This window comes from Epinephelus lanceolatus, chromosome 14 (genome assembly GCF_041903045.1).
Source record: "Epinephelus lanceolatus isolate andai-2023 chromosome 14, ASM4190304v1, whole genome shotgun sequence".
Taxonomy (NCBI): domain Eukaryota; kingdom Metazoa; phylum Chordata; class Actinopteri; order Perciformes; family Serranidae; genus Epinephelus; species Epinephelus lanceolatus.
Window position 1 is genome coordinate 37,626,175 of NC_135747.1, and position 19,861 is coordinate 37,646,035.

A 19,861-nucleotide genomic window follows, 5' to 3' on the forward strand; every position below is an offset into this window, starting at 1 on the left:
ATAAATGATTCACACTTACACATTTATGTCAAGTCACTGACAGAATTCACTGTGATGATGCTGCAGCTCAGAGACGTTCATACAGATCTGACTGACAGAAGACAAGTCGACTCAAAAGTGACAGAGTTTAGAAAAGTGAAATATGTGCATATATTAATTTAAAGGAGCACCATCTCTGTGAAACTCCCGTTAAATCTGATGATATTTTGTTGGCCTGCAACAGTAAACATGTCAGCTCAATAACAGACAGTAACTCATCTACAAGCTTAAATTAAAGCAGAGTTACAATAATAATTCCCCCTTTTACAGTTGATTCCATTTTTACTATCAAATTCTGTGATTTTGTCTGTTTTCCACATCGCAGAAATCATAGGGCCCGAGGAAAACAAAATCCCGTCTAGTTGCAGTGAACTACAATGTCATTTGCTTTTTGAGCCTTTTAGGGTCCTGTAAATCTTAATCAAACTAAAGCGGAGGCTGATTTGTTAAAATAAAGCCTGACATTCAGTCATGGTCAAAGTAGTTTAAATTATCACAAGCTGCACAAACACCATGTTTATCTGCAAAAACAAATAATAAGTAGAAAAAATACCAATTTCTGACGGTGTCTTGAACTACAGGATAAACCTGTGTTTATCTGAAACTAAATAATAATCAATATTTTCTTTTGTGTTGCAGGCGAGAAGCCGTACGAGTGCTCCAACTGCAAGAAGCGGTTCTCTCACTCCGGCTCCTACAGCTCCCACATCAGCAGCAAGAAATGCATCGGTCTGATCGCCGTCAACGGGCGAGTACGCAACGGAAACACCGGCAAGCCCGGCTCCTCCCCCAACTCCACGACCTCATCGCCTGGAAGCCCCGCCCTCGCACAGCTCCGCCACAAACTGGAAAACGGGCGCCCGCTTGGCCCTCCAGACCAGCAGGGTCAGCTGGACATCAAAGCTGAGCCCATGGACTTCAACGAGTACCGGCTGCTGATGGCCTCTCAGCATGGGTTTGGGGGACCGGTCTACCTTAACGGCCGAGGGGGAAGCCCCCTGGGCATCCACAGCTCCTCTCAGAGCCCCCTCCAACATCTTGGAGGCTTGGGGCTGGACCTCCCCCTGCTAGGCTATTCAGGTTCTCTCGGGAACAGCCTGAGCGAGGTGCAGAAGGTGCTTCAGATCGTGGACAATACGGTGTGCAGGCAGAAGATGGACGGGAACCCAGAGGAGATCTCAAAGCTCAGGGCTTACATGAAGGAATTAGGGGCCCAGATGGAGGAGCAGAGGCTGGCCCAGGCTGGCTTCCAGGTGGTGGGCCACGGCAGCCCCACAAAGAGCATCATCGACTACACGCTGGAGAAGGTCAACGAGGCCAAGAGTTTGATCGACGACTCCAAGAGGCAAGTGGATGTCAAGAAGGAGAAGCCAAACCACTCCATTGATCTCAGCAGTGAGGAGAAATGCCAAGACGGTCAGAACCAGTTCCTGCCGTTCTCCTGCCAGTACTGCAAGGAGACCTTCCCCGGGCCCATCCCACTGCACCAACACGAACGCTACCTGTGCAAAATGAACGAGGAGATCAAAGCAGTCCTGCAGCCGGCCGAGTGCAGTCCTGCCGGACGCAGGGGGGCTGTACCCTCTGAGCTGTCCAGCACTGAGCGGGCCACCAGCCCCATCAACCCATTCAAGGACCACGTGTCAGTGCTCAAGGCCTACTTTGCCATGAACACTGAGCCCAACTCAGAGGAACTGCTCAAGATCTCAATCGCTGTAGGCCTTCCTCAAGAATTCGTCAAGGAGTGGTTTGCCCAGTGGAAGAGCCAAAACCACCATGGAGGCAGTCTGAGCAAAAAATCGCCCCCTCCTGACCGCGGTGCACCGGATGTTAACCACAGCTTTAGCCGGTCACCGATGTCACTTCCTCCCTCAGATTTACATGGAGGCTTCACTAACGGTGATGCCGCCCACAGACTCACAAAGGCCAACAAGTTTACAGCCAACAGGCAGACAACAGGGGACAAACCACTAGACCCCTTGGACCACTTGAGGAGTGACACTCCATCACCCCTCAACCTTTCCTCTACTTCCTCCAAAAACTCTCAGAGTAGCTCTTACACTCCAAACAGCCTAGCTTCTGAGGACACCCACGGGGATATACCACTGGATCTGTCGCTGCCCAAACACATGGCGCAGAGGCTCCTGTCTGTGGGGGAGAAGCGATCCAGACCCAACGGTTTCATCATTGAGCGCAATGGCGAGGCACTAGGACAAGACCAGGTGTCTGGGCCCCTAGACCTGGTCAACATCAAGAAGGAGGTCCTGGGCTCTGATGGTGGAGGGAACTCCATCCACCAGCTGGAGAAAAGCACCAGTCCCATTTTTGGGATTAACCCCTTTGCTGGCAGCCCCGTCTACACCTCTCTGCCACCTCACGGAGCGTTTCCTCCACCCACCTTCATGTCTCCTGCCCAGGCCACCATCCCAGGCCTCAGGCCCTACCCAGGCCTCGACCCCATGAGCTTCCTGCCCCACATGGCCTACACCTACGCCACCGGGGCGGCCACGTTTGCTGAAATGCAGCAGAGGAGGAAGTACCAACGGAAACCAGGTTTCCAGGTAAAACCAGCAAAAGTTCAGATATTGTCAAAATACTGCATCGTTGGGGCTTTCCGAAATAGTTCCAAAATTGACTCATGCGGGTGTGTCACATCGCAAAACCTCCATGGTTAGAGTTCTGTAGCTTCTGATCATATCACATGATCTTTTTCAGCAGGAGCTGCCCAATTATCAAGGAACTCTTTAAGATAACATTTTTTTTTTAGGGGTTTATGTTCAGTGCCTTGGTTAGGCCAGGGGTCCTCCATGAACAACTGTTGTCAAGATTACCAGTCATCTTTCAGCCTTTTAGCTAACAGGCAAGAAGTCGGTCAGGTGCTCAGGACAGTGGACATTTGAATATTTATAATTCTACAAGAACTGGGCCACTCTTTCTGATGAGGAAGACAGTGTGATATGATCAAACGCTACAGATACAGAACAGCTGCTGTGGACTAGGGATGTCAACGGTTTACCATTAATTGGTTAAGTGCCAAGAATATTTTTGACCAGTTACGCATGTTGGTCTATTGGTTCATTTTGCTTCTCTTCAGTTTACTGCACTGTACACCACCTTGTCCCACCCACCCTGTGGTCTCCACCGCTAATGTTAGCCATAGCCACTCTGCAGCACACACCTACCTGGCTCTGGTGGGAGCTAGCTAATGGTGATGGGAGTGGTGTGGTGGTAGTTAATGAGGTGGCTGTACTGCCATATAGATGGGTAGTTTACGGAGGGAGTGGGTATACTCACCTATATATCCCAATACCACCATGTTTCTGCAGCAACATCATCCCGACACCAGGATGGTGTTACCAGCAGTAATCACAAATGAGCTAGCTTGCTTCCACCTGACCTGGGTAGGATGCAGTGTAGAGAAACCAAGGCTAACATCAGCTAGCTAGTGTAGACTGGAGGGTGTAAAGTGGGCAGCTATCTGTCTGTCTGTCTGCAAAGACAACAGAAAATAAAATGTCTCCTCCTCTAAATGGACAGAGCTTTGAAATGTGGTACTAAAGACTCACTGAGTCAGTGGAGTGCAGGAATTAAAGGAGAGGTCTCTTAGATTTCACATCATTTTGTGTTTTTCTATCTTAGAAATTAACTAGTTATTTAATGGTTAATGGTGTCAGATGAGGAAAAGCAAAATGAACCCAAACGGACGTCCCTGCTCTGAACAGAGGTGTGAGGTAATGTTGTTAATAAAGGTAGATTGAATTACATTGATGTTCTGATGATGAGGGCCACTTCCTTTTCGACAGAAACGCCTGTGAGTTGGTGTCATGATAAACCACTTCCTTCTGTTCACCTGGTTTCTGTCTATAAAATCCCAACACAACACCATGTGTCCCCCCTTTTCTAAGGGGACTTACCCAGGTTGGGCCTTTAAGCTCTGTCCAGACGTGGGATCATGGCGGCGGTGGGGGGGTGGGGGTGGCAGCAGAAGGTGTCAGGTGTTGGATTATTGAATGGCTGTGTGTTTGTGTCTCAGGGGGAGCTGCTGGATGGGACGGCGGACTATCTGTCAGGCCTGGACGACCTGACAGACAGCGATTCGCTGCTGTCCAGGAAGAAGATTAAGAAGACTGAAAGTGGTATGTACGCGTGTGACTTGTGCGACAAAACATTCCAGAAGACCAGTTCCCTCCTAAGACACAAATATGAGCACACAGGTATATATAACATTTGGACACTTCTTTTTTACCCCACCCCCGATGCTTTGTGCCCTCTCCCTTCATTTATTTTTTCATTCTCTCCTTTTATTTATCTATTTATCTGATCACGTAGCTCCCCCACTCGTAGTTTCTTTCTTCTTCTTCTTCTTCTTCTCTGCTGTTTCTGTTTTGTTCTCTGTAAACCATGGCCTTTAACATGTTCCTTTCTTTTCAGCAGGGGGTAGGGATCATTTAATATGGAGAGGATTACATAAACATTCAGCGCCCCAAATATAAGAAGCATCTCATTCATACTGTGATGTGTTTGTGTAGAGAGGAGGAGGAGGAGGTGTGCATGTTTGCATGTGCATGCATGTGTGTATGTGTGTGTATGTGTGTGTGTGCAGATCAAAGGGAAATATTAATGAGAGCAGAGACGTGGTCCATTTTTACATTTATCAACTGGAAACAAACACTTTGTGATATTAATACACACCAGCAAACATCTCACAGGTCAACGATCAGGGATAACGTATAACGTATCATCATCATCATCATCATCGTTGTCCTCACACTGTCCAGGTAACAAAACACAAAGCATCAGGAACTCAACTTTAAACATTAAAATATACAGTTCTCACAGATCCTTAAAAAGTAAAAAAAAAACCAACTAAAAATAATAAGGTCTTAAGTGTATTAAAACGTCTTAAATCATCTTTCAGAAGTCTATAAAATGCAAAGAAACAGGAAATAGGATTTTTTTTAACCTTTTTTTTTTACATTGCATTGTGATGTCTCATATTAATTAGTAACATCTCATTTTAAAATTATTTACAGAATACTTCTTAAGCTTTAACCTCAAATTGTCCCTAACCTTTAGTATGTTTTTTTCCTTCAGTTTTGGTCCGTGTATTCATTCATATTCTGTAACCCTTATCCTATTTGAGGTCACAGGAAGCTGGAGCCTATCCCAGCTGACACTGGGTGAGAGGCAGGGTTCACCCTGGACACGTCACCAGACTATCACAGGGCTGACACATAGAGACGGACAACCATTCACCACCGTCACTGTCACTGGTCTTAAATTTCACTCAGAGTGTCTTTTAAAAAGTCTTAAAAGGTTAAATCTGACTCACCTTTAACTGTAGAAATCCTGAGCGTGCTTCTTTTATGTTTTTTTTATGGCGTTTTAATATAAATTACAAATGAATGGTCCTCTGACAGCATTTTGATGTTTTCTGTTGTGACCTGTGTCGGACACGAAACCCTCTGATGCATCTGAATCCAAAATCAATAAATGAATAATCGTCTCTGAGTACTTTTGAAAACATGAACACATCAGGCTGAAATTCAGAGGAACTTTGTAAAAAAAAAGATAGTTGTGAAAATTGGAAGTCAAATTTTGTAATAAAAAGAGGAAGTGGAATCAAACATCTACAACTTTATTTACACAATATTTTAATCTCAAACACATCCTGCATTAGTCCAAAATGAAATATAAAGTCAAATGGATTTGGACCTGGGCTGTCCCAAATGCTTTGATGCTATGAGGCTACGATCGTTGCCATAGTAACTGACGTCCAAATCAGTATTCGAATGCTAAAATCAGTTTGTTTTTTAAAAATTATTTTTTCAGGGCTTTTTGCCTTTAATGGACAGAGACAGGGTGAAATGGGGAGAGAGAGAGAGAGAGAGAGAGAGAGAGAGAGAGAGAGAGCGGGGGGATGACATGCAGAAAGGGTTGCAAGCCGGAGTCGAACCTGCGTCCACTGCAGCGGTGATGATTCGCCTTTGTATATGGGGCGCCGGCACTATCCACTACACTACCAACGCCCCTAAAATCAGTTTTTTATAAACTGACGTTTGGTACAAATCAAAGTTCTTACCTGAGTATTCATCTTCAAAGAGCTCCTGTCCCGTTCCTTCATATTTCTGTATTTTGTATTAAGATAATAATGAAAAGAATGTTTGTTCATATTAGAGCTGCACATTTATGTAAAACAACTAATTATATTCAATAAATGATACAGTGAAGCATGACGCTGAAATAACTCCCAAGGCCCTGATCATACAGGAAGTGTATTGCAGGTTGAAAATCGTTGCAAATCGTGAGGTGCACCACACTGCCTTTTTACCACACTGCGCCTTTTTATTGTTGCCAAGCAACCATCCCATCAACACTGCACCCTAACCTTCCTGTGTAATCAATCTACCGTGTTTTTTTTTGTTTTTTTGTTTTTTTTTTCACAGTAATTAGTATCGAGTTCCCTAAAATGTTGAGGCAGAGGGTACTGTCTGTAGCTCTGGTTGAGGGTGAGAGGCTGTCAGCAGATAAACAGAGATCTGTGTGAGTACATGAGACCCTAAAAAAGAGGCTGGATCATGGGGAGTACCACCAGTTGGTCCAGGAGCTTCGCATCCATCACGGACATTTACAGGCATATTTTAGGATGACTCAGGGGCAGTTTGACAACCTGCTGTCTATCATCGAGCCTAACATAGTAAAAATGTCATTTACCAACTGTAACCTTGTTGCCATGACCACCACAGAACACCCGCCTCTCAAATCCTCCGATCGGACAATGGGGGAAAAGATATGACATAGGGAACTTTCCCGCTTTGAGCTGAAGTTGTTTCAACTCAAACTCAAGTTTGTTTGCCCCCTCAGTGTGGTTCGTTTGGGCAGGTGTGAACACAGCAATCACACTCAGGTGCGCACCAAAACAACCGGACTGAGACCTTCTTGAAGAGGTGGTCTCAGTCCGGTTCCAAACAAACTCTGGTGCGGTTCATTTGTGGTGAGAAGGTGTTCTGACCTGGATGTGAAGCAACTGCAGTCACATGACACATTGTTTGGGTTAAACATGAGCATGTTACAGTCCTGGAGGATTATTAATGTGCACCTCCTCCTGTACTGCCTTAATATGCACATTCAGCACATCCAATGCATCAAAACATTGTTTTCTAGTTGGAGCCGCGCCTCGTTTTCAAACTGTATGGTTTGACTAAAATGAACAATGACAGCAATATAGTCCACGATGAGCAGCGCTAAAATCAACCTGCGTAGTTGTCCCTCCATTGTGACATTAGAAAGTGTCACATTTATCTTGCAAGTGTACTCTTCTTCAACGTTTGCTTTACTTCCTGGATTTTTCCCACATGGAAATTCTGACCAATCAAGAGCAGCTTTCTCACACAAGGCATTTGATCTGGTCCTCTTGTAAATGCTGCCGTGAGAACACGAACCAACTCTAGGCAATTACACAACTTTGGAACAACATGAGTCCCTGATTCAGACCAAAGGAGACGACTCTAGGGCTGACAGCACTGTTAGTGTGTGTTAGGTCGTTACTGTTGTTTTTGTTGTGATGTCTTTTGGAAACAAAACTTTCTGATGCGTGCGGACACCAGTCACTTTAATCTGATCTTTGGAAACAGAATATTTTGAATGAATTTTGGTCGAGACAACACGGCAACGCTCTCACCTGAGAACCATCCTGTGTTCAGAGCTCTGACCTGTTCTACCTTCGTCTCTTTCACTCTGTTGCATCATCCTTCGTTCCCCCCCCCCCCCCCCCCCCCCCCCCCCCCCCGTCACTCAGAGCAAGAATCCACCGTCTCGGTTATTTTTGCCACACCATGTGCGTGCGTGTGTGTGTGCGTGTGTGTCAGTGTGTGTGTTAAAGTATGCCAGCGATGGTGCATGTTTCAGCCGTTCCAAGTCTATTTGTGGCTACGATCTGCCTGCATGTGTGTTTGTGAGGAGCTGTGTACATGCACGGTTTCAGTGTGTGTGTGTGTGTGTGTGTGTGTGTGTGTGTTGGCATTGTCAGGGTGAAGCAGTGTTTTGGTGCATGTGTGCGTGGGACGTGTGTTTGGACAGCGTTCAGCCTGTCGGTTGGCAGCAGCCTGAAGCTTCCTGTTTAGAGTCAGATGGAAGAAATTTACACTCGTACGGAGTCGTAGTAAATCCACCAGTGTGTGTTTGTGTGTGTGTGTGTGTGTGTCAGTAGGAAGAGGAGGAGGCGGTGGTGTTACGGCTGTGAAGGATCCCTGCTCCTCTTCAGGTTTAAATCTGGTGCTGTGATGTCACCGCGGGCTGTCACAGGTTCACATTGCCTCGCGGCGTCCTAGGCATCTTGTCTCGCTTCACCGTCGTCACGGCAACAGACGGACACAGAGAGTCAGCGGTAGTGTTATTTTAAAGCTGATGGGAGAGAGGACGTGTTCGGTCTGAAACAGCTTCACACTCATCACGTCATGTTTCATCTGCTCTGAGACAGTCGACCAATCAGGCGTCTCTCAACAGAAGAACAGCCAATCAGCTGAGAGACATCCTCTTATGTAGTTTAATTTCAGTTAGTTCAGTTTTATGAATTCTGACTTTAAGATTTTTGATTAAACTTTCAACAACTTTATTTGTAACCTATATTTTAAACTTTATTGTCTTTTTTAACCCTTTAAAAACCGATGTCCCGCAGACGACCTCAAATAAAAACCGTACCATTCATTCTTTTTGCTGCAGAAAGCTTCTGTCATCACGTCATTACCGTACATTACTGTACTTAACATGCCGTCGCTACACTGGTATACTGTAGAACTTCAGTTAGTAGCCCGGGCTATTATTTGCTTAAATCACTGAACTCAACAGGCCTATACTTGAGACAGGCCTTTAATTCCTTTCAAACAAAACTGTTTCTCAGAAGAGATCAGGAGATACAATCAAATTGTTAATTTGAACCAATGTGAATAATAGGCTTCGAATAACATATCGATTATTAATTATTTATTTGGTCTAGCCCCGACAGACAGTGCATCACAGAGAGAGGGTGAATTACGATACTAGTTTTATGGCACTCAAGGATTACGGCTGGTGGCACACCGACACAACACCACTTTATACTGTTAAAACAGTAGTCATAACTTGGATTAATTTTTATGAAAAACCCTTTTGATTCTTTTGAGAACCCTTACGGACTAAAAGAATATGAATTACTTACTGGGTAATTTAGGAATTGACACATATTCTGACTTTATGACAGCTTCAGAAGTAACGTTATTTGGCCTGTTCGTAAAAAAATAAATAAAATAAAATAAAAAATCTTATTTCGTACAGTTTGTGTCTTTTTTTTTTTAATTTGTTTGTTTTTTGTCACAGTGGTAAAGCTGAATGACGTATGGTCTTCTCTGGTTCTCGTGGTTCCAGTACGATTGTCCTTGAAAACACTTCTATTTTGTATATTTGTGTATTTTGCCCATTTAAAAATGGGCCTAGTGAGTGACCCCAGCCTGGGGAACCTACTGGTTGTTCTGGTTGTTACTAGTTGTGAATCGTTAAAATTGTGGTAACTGTAATTATTGTTACTGTAATTTGAAGCTTTCTCTGGCATAAGAATTTCCTCCAGGATAAATAACGTTCTGTTGAATTGAATTGAAATTGTGGAGAATCTAACAGAGCTAAAAATGTGTAGCATCTCCACACTGACCAAAGTTTTAACATTTATATTTGTAAGCGTGATTTAGACAGCTAGCTAACATTAGCTCATGTGAGATTCCAGCAACCTGGTTTTGTACATCCAAAGAACTTCTATCGAGGGCAACCAGACCAGGCCTCTGTTTGAGACGGGCCTTAATTAGTCGAAATGTGTTGCCACACTGGGCGAGCAAAAGGGACTGGGCATTAATTTAGGTTTTATGTATTAATAATTTATTGAGTGTTAAGAATTATTTTGTTAATGTTTTTATATTTAAAAATCTTTTTGATCAATGTGTTTTTTGTTTTTATTTTGTAAAATTTAATTGAATTTTTTTTTTTCAGTTTCAAATTTTTGTATTTTGTTTATGACACTTTTTCAATATTTTAATCAATCATTATGATTTATTCATTTGCAGAACCTTTAAGCTCAGGTTGTACAGATTTTGGGGATATATAGCATCTTTAGATACACCAGGAAATGACATCACAGTAAGCCAAAAACCAATGTTAGCCCCGTGTTCCCCACCTGCAGCAGTTTGTTCAAACTTTTAAAAACATTTACTACATCAGCAGGACGGCTCATAAACATCAAAGATAAAAATTAGAACATGAAATAAACACAAAGGCTCAGTGTTTAGTGGTGACCTTTAATTATTTTACTGGGTGTGTTGGTTGTTGACGTTCTAGGATGCCGTATCAAGTTCTGCCTGTCACATGCATTGTCTTCTTTCAAAATACACTTCTGTTTTCACAGGAAATTTACAGTTTGCATATAGTCACTTTCAAAATAAAAGCACTACGTCAGAACAACAACGTGATTGTAAGATACAAAACTAACAGAAAATGTCTTGTGGAAGTTTTTCTTTTTCAGTCTTTAAAACTTTTAAATGTCTCATTTTGTTGAACCAAAAATCCGAAACCCAAATATTCAGTTTACAGTCACAGAAAATAAAGAATTAAAAAAGAAACGAGGGAACGTTTGGTTTGAAAAACTTAAAGGAGAGAGGTCAGGTAAACGTGACCCTGGTGCGACCTGCTCTGTGTGTGTTTGCTGCCTGATGTTTCCTCCTGATGCTGCTTGTCTCTCTGCTGTGTGTTGTGTCTCCTGTCCGTCCTGCGGCGTCCTCCTGACTCTTGTCCTCCTGTGTGTTGTGTCTCCGCAGGGAAGCGTCCTCACCAGTGTCAGATCTGTAAGAAGGCCTTCAAACACAAACACCATCTCATCGAGCACTCGCGCCTGCACTCCGGAGAGAAACCATACCAGTGCGACAAGTGCGGCAAGCGCTTCTCTCACTCGGGCTCGTACTCGCAGCACATGAACCACCGCTACTCCTACTGCAAGAGGGAGGCCGAGGAGCGCGAGGCGGCCGAGAGGGAGGCCAGGGACAAGGGTGGAGGAGGAGGAGGAGGGGGAGGAGGCCTGGAGCCCACCGAGCTGCTGATGAGGAGGGCCTACCTGCAGGGGCTGGGGCCGCTTGGGTACTCGGACCCCGAGGACCAGCAGGACGACGGCGGCGGCAGCGGCACAATCCTGAGGGACGGCAGCGAGGGAGGACGAGAGGAGAGGGAAGTGGACAACAAGACGTACGAGGAGGTGACAGACAGACAGGACGCAAGTTTCAGGGAAGGAGAGGAGGAAGAGGAGGAGGAAGAGGAGGAGGAAGGCGACAGCAGGAGCCAGATGGACTCGACGAGGGATGACGAGGGCAAAGACACGACGCAGCTGATGGACGAGAGTTCACGAGAAGGGAAGACAGACGGCAAGTCGGACCAGGAGGACTGATCCAGAAAAAAAAAAAAAAAGCTTTGGAACATTTGTCACGTTGGCTTCGATTCCTCCTGTTTCACAAACTACATGCTTTTATTTTGAAGGGACTGTACACAGACGATTCAGGGCACTCCAGAGGAAGTTTTATTTTATTGAGCCCAGATTAATATTTGATTTTAACTCTGTGAGATTTATTATAACAAATCAATAGTGACATAAATAAATCAGGAGTTTAACAGTCCTGTTGTTCAGGACGGACGTCAACTGGGACCGAACGTCTCAGAGACGACTTTGACTTCATTTTAACAGGAAACAGAAACACAGTGAGATTTTAGATCATCAGGTTCTATCTGTTCTGTCCAAATATGTTCTTTAATAAGTGATCAGATCTTAGTGCAGGTTCATTTTAACTGTTATGGTCTTAAAATTAAACAGGTCAGTTCTTTGTGTTGTGTTCACACCGAGTGTAAAAATAAAACAGTTTGCACGAGTGAATTACCTGTAAAGTCAATGTGAAGACGATTAGAAGCAAATTCCCGCTGTGCAGCATGATTGATGCAATGGAAGCAACACAGTTAACGTGAAGTACGCGAATTAAGCGGTATGAATGATGTGAGTAGCGCAATTTTACATCATATGCTTATTCGCGGGAGTTGAAAAAACTGCACTTAAGCGACCAATTTGCACCACGGTAGCCAATAAGCATTAAGATCCTCCGAGGACGTACGAAGCTCAGGACGTACCGGCGGAAGTTCATTTATCGATTCAGCGGTTCCACATGCATATGATGCAAGTTATTCACACATATGAAGCCAGTTAACACAAAGTATTCTAGCAAATAGCTAGCAAAGTCACAAAAAAATCGCACTGCATTTGGTGTGAACATATTAGTCACTCTGCTGCTCTGCGAAGTCTTAGTTCAAAACATTATGAAATGTTAAATGTTAAAATCCGATTTAAAACGTTAGCTACCAGGCTACACAGCCTGCCTGCTAATATTAATGTTGTTATAAGTAACTGAAGTCACTGTGAAGACTATAGAGATAATAAATCATGTCCACTTATTGAATCTGTAAGAATTTAGTATATATTTAGATATATTCAGGTTATTAGCTGTTAGCCTTTAAACAGTTCTGATGCTAACACAGTGCTAACTGGGTCTGTTTACACAGTGATGAAGACATTCAGAGCTCAGGCGACTACTTGTTCATCGTTCTCCCTCCTCACTCACTTATTATCTTATAATGATATGAAACTAAATGTCAGGGGAGTGAACAGAGCAGAGATTAGCTGGTGTGACTGATTAGCACTAGGATGTTCCCAGCTGGCTGATGAGTTAGCGATTAGCTCTGCAGCTACAGTAGCTCACAAACCAGCCCTGTGAATCATCACTACATCTGTTCATCTAGCTATATATATTACTGATATCTGTTCAGATAGAACCTGATAATTTAAGTGTTAGGAAATGTTTCATATTAAGTTCAGCTCCAGTTTAGGCTTTAGTCACATTATAAATCGGCTCAAAACATTAATAACATTAATAATTAAAAAGTGAAACACGTGCTGCAGCTCCTCTTTGCACCCAGAATAATTTGCGTACAGTCCCTGACACGATGACCGCCAACATCTCCGTCATGAAGCTGGGTGGGATTGTTTAAAAATCCACATTATGCAAAAAATAAAAGATAAAATAAAAGAAGTAATAATGATTATCATTATAACGAAGTGAAGCTGTGTTTAATGTACAGTATTATAAAGGCCTAAAAGCTGTGTGGTGCTACAATGTTCTTAACTTCCTGTGTCTCGTTGTGTTCGAAACCCCACATCAGGAAATTGCACTCGACTCCCTGGATCACTACAAAATAAAATTTTAAAAAAGTGAATTTAAAAAAAAAAAAGAGGGAAAAAAGTCTCGAACACGCGGTCACTTCCTGTCAGTGTTATTGTTGTATTTTTTGTCTCCTTTTACTGTGACGTTTTTTTATTATTTTTATCCTGTTTTATTATTTTTGCCAACTAACCACACGATTTTGGGCCTCCTGATTTTTTTTTTTCTTTACATGAAGGAACATTTAAACCTGTGTGATTTTCAAAATAAAATGTGGATGTGAGTCTTAAAGAGGAAGAGGAAGAGGAAGGAGCGTCATATGAAAGGGCTCCGTGTTAAAAAGATAAAAAAGGACAGAGCCTTTTTTTGTGTGTTGAATTTTTTCTCCAGAGAAAGCCTTATTATGCAAACCTGTTCACCTGTGCGTTTCTGCAAAGTGCCATCCCTGTACAGTGTTCTTCATCATCACCTGTGTCCTCTCTGCTTCACTGTTCGTTACATCCTGCTTTGACTCGTCAGTATTAGCGTAGATAGATGGCAGTTTGTTAGTTTACATATGTTTGTGCAATTCCCTGTATTTTTTTGTTCCATGACAGTATTTCTTGTCAGTATTACTTTTTGTTTTTGTTGAATTTTCCAACATAAATTTCTTTTTTTTTCTTTTTGTTTTTATTTGAGAATTTACCATTTTATTTATGTGATTCATTTTATATTTCCTAATTTTATTTATTTCATACTGTAGTGTACAGTATTAGAGTTCCTCACATTAAATAGATATATTTTAGTAAAAATGATTCTGTCATTGATTATTGGAGCAAAAATGATGAACAGAGAGCGCCTGTGGTATTTGGAACATTTCAATTTATTTGTTTCATGTTTTTTCTTTGATTTCCTTTGAAACTACTGGAAATTCTAAATTTGGGGAACTTTTGATACGATGATTATTGTGAAAACACTGTATTTTTGAGAGTTAAAAAAATCCACTTTATTCATCCCACTGAAGAGGTGACGAAGGACTGATGATGATGATGATCGTGGTGTCGATGAAGGAATTCCTGAAATGTCTGAAGTATTATTACTGAATTTTGAGTTTCTCTTGGAAATGACCATGCTCGAATAAATGTAGCCAAATTAAATTTTAATAAAACTGTGTTATTCTTCTTGTAGCTCCGTCTGTTTCATTCACACACACACACACACACACACACAGACGCTGAGTGATGATGATGATGATGATGATGGCGTCTGTTTTTAGCGTCCTCATGTTACCACCACATTTCTCTTCGCTCACATCATCAGGACCAACTTCACTTTGTATCGACTCACATTTCTCTGTCTTTTTGTCAGTGATTTTTATTTAGCATCATCAGACACTGAAACATGTCGGTGTCTGAACACGTCCTGAGTCAGCGGTGCAACAGATTTTCAGCCTCCTACAATCAGAGCATTGAAAACATGACGTCATGACACACGGCACTTGATTTTCGTATTTACATAAATATGTGTAGCTTTAATCTGAATCAGTTTGTCGTCAGCAGCAGTTTCAGGTTCAGTGTGTTTGACATGTGGACGAGATGAGCTGCAGATCCACCCACCAACCCTCATCATAGTGAGGATGCATGTCTGACAGTTGTATTTTGGTATATTACTGATAGTAACATTCAAAAAATGGAAAATTGCACCACTTTTTTTTTATGTGTGTAGGTTTTTTTCAGGGGGACAGATGATGAAATTTTTAGATTAATATGAAAAATGTTATGGCAAATTAACAAATAGCTAAAATCTCACAATGATTTTTTACCACTGCTCTTCTTTATTATTAATACATGTCTGTCTGCTGATCGTAGGCGACTGTTTGTAGGGTAGAGCCCAAGATTCTGATGAAAGAAGTATCTGATACGAATAATGTACTTTTTATGAGTATCATCTGAGTAAACTGTTCATCTCTGTGTGATCTGAAGCTCAATACTGAGACTGTTCTGTTAGTAGTTTTGTAATAGATAATAGAAGTAGCAGTAGTCTGACCAGCCCACATCTAACATGCAGAGGATTGTGGGTCAGAATAGCCAGAAAAGCATGCTGGCTTACAGACTGCAAAATATGGATGGGATGTAGCAGACCATCCTGGTATTTTTGGCCCATTGCATATGACTTAATGTTACTATGTATTGGGACATACTAAATCTTTTTCTGGTGTATTATATAGTGAGGTAGTGTGGGTATTGAACCGCACAGTTGATAACAACTTCTGGTTTAGCCCCATCCATTTCTGATTTAAACACACAACAGAAATAAAACTGATAATCCATCATTAGAACTACTAGTACCAGTATTATTAGATTATATTACAAGCACTTCCGGTGTCCTGATGGACCTTTAAACATCACATATATTTGATTTAAAGAGAAGAACTAAGGAGCCAATCAGAAGCGGAGGGGGGCGGGTCTTACAGCCCCGCTCCCATCAGGCTCGGCTCATCAAGCGACGTGATGACGTAGCAGCGTGTACGTCTGCTGTCAGTTGGCGCCGGGCGGAAGATGCAGTCAGAGGTGAGTGTCACGCTGCTGTCAATGAACTGATGGTGTGAGTGAGCTCGTGCAGCCGTTTGTCCCCCGCTGAGGACTCGGTGCACCGGAGTCCCTCTGGAGACAGACGGGACAGAGCTCCGGTGCACCGGGAGGACGGTACCGGCCGTCAGCGGGGGTGACGTGGGTGTTTTGAGCGGGACGAGGAGAGCTAGTTAGCCGTTAGCTGTTAGCATTCCTGCCTGCTGTGTGTTTGGCTAACAGCTAATAGTAACTACACTCTGCAGTATTTGTACCTGTATTAAAATAATGTAACTACACTTCACAGTATTTATACCTCTATTAAAGTACTGTAACTACATTTACAGTATTTATACTTCTATTAAAGTACTGTAACTACACTTTACAGTATCTATACCTCTATTAAAGTACTGTAACTACACTTCACAGCATTTATATCTCTATTAAAGTACTGTAACTACACTTCACAGTATTTATACCTCTATTAAAGTACTGTAACTACACTTCACAGTATTTATATCTCTATTAAAGTACTGTAACTACACTTCACAGTATTTATACCTGTATTAAAGTACTGTAACTACACTTCACAGTATTTATACCTGTATTAAAGTACTGTAACTACACTTCACAGTATTTATACCTGTATTAAAGTACTGTAACTACACTTCACAGTATTTATACCTGTATTAAAATAATGTAACTACACTTCACAGTATTTATACCTGTATTAAAGTACTGTAACTACACTTCACAGTATTTATACCTGTATTAAAGTACTGTAACTACACTTCACAGTATTTATATCTCTATTAAAGTACTGTAACTACACTTCCCAGTATTTATACCTGTATTAAAGTACTGTAACTACACTTCACAGTATTTATACCTCTATTAAAGTACTGTAACTACACTTCACAGTATTTATACCTGTATTAAAATAATGTAACTACACTTCACAGTATTTATACCTCTATTAAAGTACTGTAACTACACTTCACAGTATTTATACCTGTATTAAAATAATGTAACTACACTTCACAGTATTTATACCTGTATTAAAGTACTGTAACTACACTTCACAGTATTTATACCTCTATTAAAGTACTGTAACTACACTTCACAGTATTTATATCTCTATTAAAGTACTGTAACTACACTTCACAGTATTTATACCTGTATTAAAGTACTGTAACTACACTTCACAGTATTTATACCTGTATTAAAGTACTGTAACTACACTTCACAGTATTTATACCTGTATTAAAATAATGTAACTACACTTCACAGTATTTATACCTGTATTAAAGTACTGTAACTACACTTCACAGTATTTATATCTCTATTAAAGTACTGTAACTACACTTCACAGTATTTATACCTGTATTAAAGTACTGTAACTACACTTCACAGTATTTATACCTCTATTAAAGTACTGTAACTACACTTCACAGTATTTATACCTGTATTAAAATAATGTAAGTACACTTCACAGTATTTATACCTCTATTAAAGTACTGTAACTACACTTCACAGTATTTATACCTCTATTAAAGTACTGTAACTACACTTCACAGTATTTATATCTCTATTAAAGTACTGTAACTACACTTCACAGTATTTATACCTGTATTAAAGTACTGTAACTACACAGTATTTATACCTGTATTAAAGTACTGTAACTACACTTCACAGTATTTATACCTGTATTAAAATAATGTAACTACACTTCCCAGTATTTATACCTGTATTAAAGTACTGTAACTACACTTCACAGTATTTATACCTGTATTAAAGTGCTGTAACTACACTTCCCAGTATTTATACCTGTATTAAAGTACTGTAACTACACTTCTCAGTATTTATACCTGTATTAAAGTACTGTAACTACACTTCACAGCATTTATACCTGTATTAAAGTACTGTAACTACACTTCCCAGTATTTATACCTGTATTAAAGTACTGTAACTACACTTCCCAGTATTTATACCTGTATTAAAGTACTGTAACTACACTTCACAGTATTTATACCTGTATTAAAATAATGTAACTACACTTCACAGTATTTATACCTGTATTAAAGTGCTGTAACTACACTTCCCAGTATTTATACCTGTATTAAAGTACTGTAACTACACTTCCCAGTATTTATACCTGTATTAAAGTACTGTAACTACACTTCACAGTATTTATACCTGTATTAAAATAATGTAACTACACTTCACGGTATTTATACCTGTATTAAAGTGCTGTAACTACACTTCCCAGTATTTATACCTGTATTAAAGTACTGTAACTACACTTCACAGTATTTATACCTGTATTAAAGTGCTGTAACTACACTTCCCAGGATTTATACCTGTATTAAAATAATGTAACTACACTTCCCAGTATTTATACCTGTATTAAAGTACTGTAACTACACTTCCCAGTATTTATACCTGTATTAAAATACTGTAACTACACTTTACAGTATTTATACCTCTATTAAAGTACTGTAACTACACTTCACAGTATTTATACCTCTATTAAAGTACTGTAACTACACTTCACAGTATTTATACCTCTATTAAAGTACTGTAACTACACTTCCCAGTATTTATACCTCTATTAAAATAATGTAACTACACTTCACAGTATTTATACCTGTATTAAAGTACTGTAACTACACTTCCCAGTATTTATACCTGTATTAAAATAATGTAACTACACTTCCCAGTATTTATACCTGTATTAAAGTACTGTAACTACACTTCACAGTATTTATACCTGTATTAAAATAATGTAAGTACACTTCTCAGTATTTATACCTGTATTAAAGTACTGTAACTACACTTCACAGTATTTATACCTGTATTAAAATACTGTAACTACACTTTACAGTATTTATACCTCTATTAAAGTACTGTAACTACACTTCACAGTATTTATACCTGTATTAAAATAATGTAACTACACTTCCCAGTATTTATACCTGTATTAAAATAATGTAACTACACTTCACAGTATTTATACCTGTATTAAAGTACTGTAACTACACTTCCCAGTATTTATACCTGTATTAAAATAATGTAACTACACTTTACAGTATTTATACCTGTATTAAAGTACTGTAACTACACTTCACAGTATTTATACCTGTATTAAAATAATGTAACTACACTTCACAGTATTTATACCTGTATTAAAGTACTGTAACTACACTTCCCAGTATTTATACCTGTATTAAAATAATGTAACTACACTTCCCAGTATTTATACCTGTATTAAAGTACTGTAACTACACTTCACAGTATTTATACCTGTATTAAAATAATGTAAGTACACTTCTCAGTATTTATACCTGTATTAAAGTACTGTAACTACACTTCACAGTATTTATACCTGTATTAAAATACTGTAACTACACTTTACAGTATTTATACCTCTATTAAAGTACTGTAACTACACTTCACAGTATTTATACCTGTATTAAAATAATGTAACTACACTTCCCAGTATTTATACCTGTATTAAAATAATGTAACTACACTTCACAGTATTTATACCTGTATTAAAGTACTGTAACTACACTTCCCAGTATTTATACCTGTATTAAAATAATGTAACTACACTTTACAGTATTTATACCTGTATTAAAGTACTGTAACTACACTTCACAGTATTTATACCTGTATTAAAATAATGTAACTACACTTTACAGTATTTATACCTGTATTAAAGTACTGTAACTACACTTCCCAGTATTTATACCTGTATTAAAATAATGTAACTACACTTCACAGTATTTATACCTGTATTAAAGTACTGTAACTACACTTCCCAGTATTTATACCTGTATTAAAATAATGTAACTACACTTTACAGTATTTATACCTCTATTAAAGTACTGTAACTACACTTCACAGTATTTATACCTGTATTAAAATACTGTAACTACACTTTACAGTATTTATACCTCTATTAAAGTACTGTAACTACACTTCACAGTATTTATACCTCTATTA

The 19,861-nt window shown here is 40.1% G+C and overlaps 2 protein-coding genes across 4 annotated transcripts in view; both read left to right on the top strand.

The window, feature by feature from the left end:
• Positions 1–14,473, top strand: part of zeb2a (zinc finger E-box binding homeobox 2a) — a 67,025-nt gene extending 52,552 nt beyond the window's left edge. For 2 of the 3 annotated variants that reach the window (XM_033616973.2, XM_078174666.1), the window contains exons 8-10: positions 679–2,600; positions 4,073–4,253; positions 10,875–14,473. In XM_033616973.2, coding sequence (XP_033472864.1) covers positions 679–2,600; positions 4,073–4,253; positions 10,875–11,494 — 2,723 coding nt within the window. In that variant the 3' untranslated portion in view covers positions 11,495–14,473. The remainder of the gene's footprint in view (positions 1–678; positions 2,601–4,072; positions 4,254–10,874) is intronic. The other variant, XM_033616976.2, reaches the window with a different exon arrangement.
• Positions 14,474–15,827: 1,354 nt separating this feature from the next.
• gtdc1 (glycosyltransferase-like domain containing 1) overlaps positions 15,828–19,861 on the top strand; it is a 52,257-nt gene continuing 48,223 nt past the window's right edge. The window contains exon 1 of the mRNA XM_033614028.2: positions 15,828–15,856. Coding sequence (XP_033469919.1) covers positions 15,845–15,856 — 12 coding nt within the window. The 5' untranslated portion in view covers positions 15,828–15,844. The remainder of the gene's footprint in view (positions 15,857–19,861) is intronic.